The 6,365-nt window shown below is 30.5% G+C and overlaps 1 protein-coding gene and 1 non-coding gene across 2 annotated transcripts; both read left to right on the forward strand.

Moving 5' to 3' along the window:
* The first annotated feature begins 1,315 nt into the window (after window positions 1-1,315).
* TRNAM-CAU (transfer RNA methionine (anticodon CAU)) lies at window positions 1,316-1,387 on the forward strand. The gene has a single exon. It is a non-coding gene; the product is annotated as a tRNA-Met (tRNA).
* A 770-nt stretch (window positions 1,388-2,157) lies between these two features.
* Window positions 2,158-6,365, forward strand: LOC107442428 (ubiquitin-protein ligase E3C). Its single transcript, XM_016070726.3, has one exon. The coding sequence runs from the start codon at window positions 2,536-2,538 to the stop codon at window positions 5,743-5,745; it is 3,210 nt and encodes a 1,069-aa protein (XP_015926212.1). The 5' UTR covers window positions 2,158-2,535; the 3' UTR covers window positions 5,746-6,365.

Raw genomic sequence — 6,365 nt, forward strand, 5'->3', positions numbered from 1 at the left:
CATTTTAAGGAATGTAATTAAAAAAAAAAAAAATGAGCGAATGCAGTCTTTAACTTCATCATAAAACGAATTTTAAGTAAGTCGTATTTTTAAAATTCAGTATTTCACGAACTATTTGACAGATATCGCTCACATTTTGTATTCTCCTTTAGAAAATTGTATACTTTAAAATAGTGTAGGAAATTGTGCTTCTTACAATTCAAAATTATTTTGACTAATCTTAAATGAAATAATGCCCCCCTCCTATTTTCCTCGACGCTACGCCTATGCTTATGAGCTGAATGGGATTGCATAATCTATTAAATTATAAAATAAAAAAAAAAATTACAAATATAGCAAAAATATAGTAATCCAATTTCCGTGAAATAATTTTTTCTTCTTTCTAAAATGGCTATAGCTGGCTCAAGCTTACTGAATTGAGTTTCATGTAGGGATTGGATATATAATATCGAATTTTTTTTTAAAAAAAAATACATAATGAAGAAAATTGCTTTTCTATTTAGATCCACTTTTCGGCCTTTCTTAAAATTGATTAAAAATGATAGCATTCTGCCACCGTTTTTCATTTTTAAAAATATTAAAAAAAAATTAAAAAAATAGCCTTGTCATTGTTTCACAATGTTCTCATTCATTAAATTCTTAAGAGAATCTATAGTTGAATCTCAAGGGAGGCAAGATTTAAATATTTGTCAAGTATTTTTTTTTCCTTCCTTTTTTGATAAATACAAAACATTATTCTTACAAAAAATTTTTATTTAATTTTTTCCAACTCCTTGTGAAATTAATTTATATACATAGAATAATTGTGCCCCCCCCCGTCGACTTTTATTTATTTATTTTGGAATTTCAAGTTTTACTTAATCTGTATATTAATTGTGTTATTAGTTCTAGTTCCAGGTATTAAAAGATAATTAAAAAACATTCCCAAAACTTTTTTGTCGCTGTTATTATTATTGTTGTTTACTTGACAAATGTCTAAATGTTTTTGAAATACATCGGATAAATAAATTTTGATAACTGTTACATTAAATTTTTATTTTCACAATAAGAATTCTAAAGAAAGAGGAAAAAAAAATCTTACCATGATCTGAAATCGAAAGTAAGTTATATTGTAGAAAGCTTTATTTAAGAGGCTTGAAAAAGGTAAAAACTTTTGTTACTAAAATTGAATAATTTAAAAATTAATAATGAAATTGAAAAGAAAAAGAAATTAAAATCTTTTCTACGAAAAAACTTTTTGTGTAAAATCAGTTCTATTCCCTGTGTTATCTTTAGATTTGTATTTATAGACTTTAATTAACATTTGTGTTCTTGTAGCAGAGTGGCGCAGTGGAAGCGTGCTGGGCCCATAACCCAGAGGTCCGTGGATCGAAACCACGCTCTGCTAGAATACTATTTTTAATAAAATTAGACCTTTTTTCCGATGGGAAAATTTAATCCTTCAAATATGATAATAACAAAATGAAAATTGTAAATTTCGAGTCACAAATAAATTTATCAGAATTTTATAATTTATAGTGAGAGACGGATTCATAATAATAATTGCCACATTCAATTAATACTATATTCCTTTAACTTTCCACTCTATTATTAAAAGTTTTATCAGTGTTCTAAATTCACACCTTTTTCAAAAATTATAAAAATGGTTGAAATTTTAGGTTTTGAAACACTTGGGTTAAGTTTTTCGTCATTAAAAAAAGCACAAAAGGAAACTAAAATACTAAATTGTTTAAAATCCGCTAAGATAGGTTTTTTTTAAAAACTTTTCTTTTTTATCTAAATATGATGATTAGGAGCAAAAAAAAAATATATTCATAAAAAATATCATTGCTTTTAAAATTACATTAAAAAAGTTTTAAAATTACATATAAAAGTAAGAGATGATGCTATCATACACAGTAAAAGAAGTGCAGAAAAATAAAAATAAAGACATTCAATTGATAAACTTAATACGTTATAAAGCATAAATATTTCTTGACGAATAAAGCTCAAAGATTTGTTTTAGAAGCACATTTTAATTTTTTTGTAGAGCAGCGTTTTATAAAAGATCTTCTATATCTAAAGTCTAGTTACATTTAGTGCTCAAAAAGATGTTAGATGGCACCACTAACATGAATCTTCGAAGTAGCACAATAATCACAGTTACAGACCCTAAGGAGTATAGAGTAACAGATACTAAAGACTGTTGTTACTTAAAGCTGTTATTAAATATTCAAAATACTGTACAAATTGTCCAATATGAATCGATTAATTTTTTGTGAAGACATTATTTTTCTAAGTAATGGCAACACAATAAATAAATGATATATAATAAAAAAAAATAAACATGACATTTGCTTTTTTATAGGTGCAACAGCTGAGAATTATAAATAATGTTTTGTTTTGATTCACTTCTTTCCAGAACTGTTGAAATTGGTTCTTAAAACAAAATATTCCTCAGTTACATATATAAAAATTAACAAAAAAATATACAAATGACTGTTTGATTTCACTGAAATTGTGATTGTTGTCGCTGTAGTTATATTTTTTGGAGTCATGTATAGTTTTGAAGGAGAATTTCGAAGACGTCCCCAGCAATCTTTAGGAGGCGCTAGCCGAAAGGTAGCTCGCGAAGAGCTACTGCACCTAGCGCAAGCTGAAAGATCACAAAGAGAAGAAAAGCGTAGGCTTATACAATCAGCCACGATAATTCAAGCGTTTGTGCGTGGATCATTGTCCAGGCAACTAGTGAAACGGAAACTCAGAAATGAATTTGATGAAATATCAAAACACGCAGATCAAAACATACTGTTGAACTCAGATTTACTGCATGATCAAGTGGGAAAACTATTGCATTTCTATGATGAACTTCAGGATAGTTCTCGTCTTGTAGCTATCAACCAAACATTTCTAAAGGATGCTTCTAATTTTGCTTGTGTATTTTTTATTCAACCAGAACGTTGGCTTTTTAAATTACAAAAACTCTTATGGTTAAATGTAAAGTATTTAAAAAACTGTGTCAAACCAAATTCAAATATATCTTTATCCTTACGATTTATTGAAGTTTTCACTTCTTCTGAATTGTATGATAATATTAATCAGAATTGCATGACAGCTAGTGGTTTTAATTCACTATCACCTGACTTTAAATCCCATATTTTAGGAAAAATCTGGGATTTCCTGATAAGGAAAGGCTATTATGCTTTATTACGGTTAGTTTTGGATAACAATGTTCCAGATTCATTATTGATATCTGCAAGACCACCTACTCCTCTTGCAAGTTCCTTATTAGACCTTTTCACTAGACCCCTGATCTTAAAAACTGAGAAGAAATCTTATTTCTTTCAAACACTACTTCAAGACATCTTCACTCAAGATCCATCTCCACAGATAACATGTTTTTTACTTCCAGCATTTGCTTGTAAACATGATGTAATTACCATTGATACCATACTGACTGCAATATACCCAGACAATCTTGCTTTCAATTTTCGCGCAACACCTAGTTTGCTTTATACGTTTGTTTATCTTATATCGAAGCAAGCGAGACTGTTAACAGAGTTGCAATGTGCGGAATACTTAACTTGTGTTCAGTTTTTGCTGCAATCTATCTCACAATGGAGAGAAAATGTAACAATTAGTGATTGCAGTTCTGAAGATGGTGAAATGTATGCTGAAAATGATGCTCCCAGTTTTAAACTCTTAACTGAAATCATTAGTATGATCAATGAAATTGACCATGTCAATATGATAATGTCAATATTACAAAATGAAAAAACATTTAATCAATGTGTTGTTTCTATTTGTAGCTTATGCCAATTATTATTAAGTCAGGAACAATTGGCAATACATAACTATCGCCTACTTTACACTCTAGCTTTTAAACCCTCATTCTTTAGAATGTTATGGAGATCTGTAGTTAGTGCTAGTGTACCATCTGTCTTTGGTTCTACTACACCACTGTTACAAATTATTAATCAAGGAATGACTTTTAGCTCTGATGATCAAGAAATGTTCCTTCCACAACTCATTGTGTTTTGTTCTCTTCTGAATCATCTTCTCTCGACCTTGCATGACTTTGAGTTTTACGATCAAAGTAGAGATAATAGTGGAGTTAAAATGATGCCTTTTAATTTAGTCGAACTTGCTTCTATCAGCGCCACCTTGAAAGATGTTTGTATGGGTCTCATTGAGTTGGCTTATCCTGATAAAAAAGCACCTTTTACTAATGATTATGTGAATGCCATGAGAAGTGTTGGATCAAAAAGAATGGACAAAAGTTCGGACAATTTTGAGATCTATCGCTGGAACCAATTATTTAAAGCTGTTGTAACCTTGTTGCGCCAGCTGTATTCCAGAGACTGTCGAAGAAAATTTTGTCCCGATGGAACCTGGATTGCTAAACAATTTCCAGTTTTCATGGACAGAGCTGCAGAAATGTATTTTACCAAAAGAAGAGGGCCAAGTTATGAGCCATTTGTAGGATTACAAAATTTAACTCGAGAACAACTGGAAGAAGAGGGACCACCCCCATCCGCTGTCGAGGCTCGGCAGCTTGCGATTCTTAGAGAATTTCCTTTTGCTATTAGATTTCATGATCGTTTTAAAATATTTCAATCCCTGATCGTGAAAGATAAGCATGATAATCAAGGAGAACTGTTAAATTTTCAAATGGGTCCACTTATTAGAGTTACTATACGTCGTAATTTTATATATGAGGATGCCTCTAGTGCACTGTCTCTTCAAAGTGAACCTAATATCAAAATGAGAATTCTGGTTCAATTAGTAAATGCAGTTGGTTTAGATGAAGTAGGCATTGATGGTGGTGGCTTGTTTCGTGAATTTATGCATGAACTTCTAAAAACTTGTTTTGACCCAAATAGAGGTTTTTTTAAAACTACTCATGATGGTCTACTGTATCCAAATCCAAATGTGCAACGTGTCATGCCTGATTTTGCAAGACATTATTTCTTCATCGGTAGAATGCTGGGAAAGGCAATTTATGAAAATATGTTGGTGGAGCTACCTCTTGCAGCCTTCTTCCTTACAAAGATTTTATCCCGGCATACTTCAGATGTCGACATTCATCACCTGGCATCATTAGATCCCGTAATGTATCGGAATTTATTGTACTTGAAAACTTACGATGGTGATGTATCAGATTTAGGTTTAGATTTTACTGTCATGAATAGTGAATTTGGTGAAAATGAAGTAGTTGAGCTGAAACCTGGTGGTGCTAATATTCCCGTAACCGAAAGTAATCGTATTAACTACATTCATTTAATGGCAGATTTCAAGTTGAATCGTCAGATCAAGGCTCAATGCCAAGCATTTAAAGAAGGATTGGCTAATGTAATTGATATTGAATGGCTTTACATGTTCGACCCCAATGAGCTACAAATCTTGATTTCGGGGGCACAAACACCAATCGATATTGAAGACCTAAAAAACCATACTACTTATGCAGGTGGTTATTCTGATACTCATCCTGTCATCTGTGCCTTCTGGAAGGTTGTAGAAGGTTTTGATGAACGCCAAAAAAGGCAGCTATTAAAATTTGTCACCAGTTGCTCACATGCCCCTCTTTTAGGATTTAAGGAACTTTCACCTCCATTCTGTATTCAAAATGCTGGTAGAGAGGATAGACTGCCCACAGCATCTACTTGTATGAACCTTTTAAAGTTACCTGAGTTTGAGACTGAAGAACTGCTTAAAATAAAATTGGTGTATGCAATAGAATCTGGAGCAGGATTTGAATTAAGTTGATTTATGTTTTTAAATAAAATTTTCGGTGATATTTTGTATTTCCCCCCTTTTTTGTGTAATATAGGCATAAAATTTAATAATATATTTCTTATAATTTCTCCTAATCATACAAGATTGTATTTTGTTCCTGACATATTTACTTTGATATACCAAATTGTGTAATGTACATACATAGTTTTTTGTTTAAATTTTATTATTATAAAATTTAAGATTTTTGCAAGCTTGTATTTTGAGTATATGTCATGAAATGACTGTTAAATTATAAATAAGGCTGTCACAAGACTAGTTTGTTAGAATATGGTTTAGTAATAAGAAATGGTCAATGCTTAACTACAATAAATTTTTTTGAAGAAAACATTTTTAAAGTTGTAAAAAAATCTTGGATTGTTAATTTTACAATAAAATTTTTTTTTATCAAGTTGTATTTTTGGATACGAAAAATTATTTCACATCCTCGTGAGATACTTGTTTTTAAACACTAATGTTCTAAGTTTATACTAATGTTTGTAACACTAATGTTACAAACATTATGTTACACTAATGTTCTAAGATTAAGTTAATAAATTTATGTTATGTATATTATATCTGAAAAACTTTGCAATAAAAAGGTATTTAAGTTT

This window comes from Parasteatoda tepidariorum, chromosome 1, assembly GCF_043381705.1.
Source record: "Parasteatoda tepidariorum isolate YZ-2023 chromosome 1, CAS_Ptep_4.0, whole genome shotgun sequence".
In the NCBI taxonomy this organism is placed as follows: domain Eukaryota; kingdom Metazoa; phylum Arthropoda; class Arachnida; order Araneae; family Theridiidae; genus Parasteatoda; species Parasteatoda tepidariorum.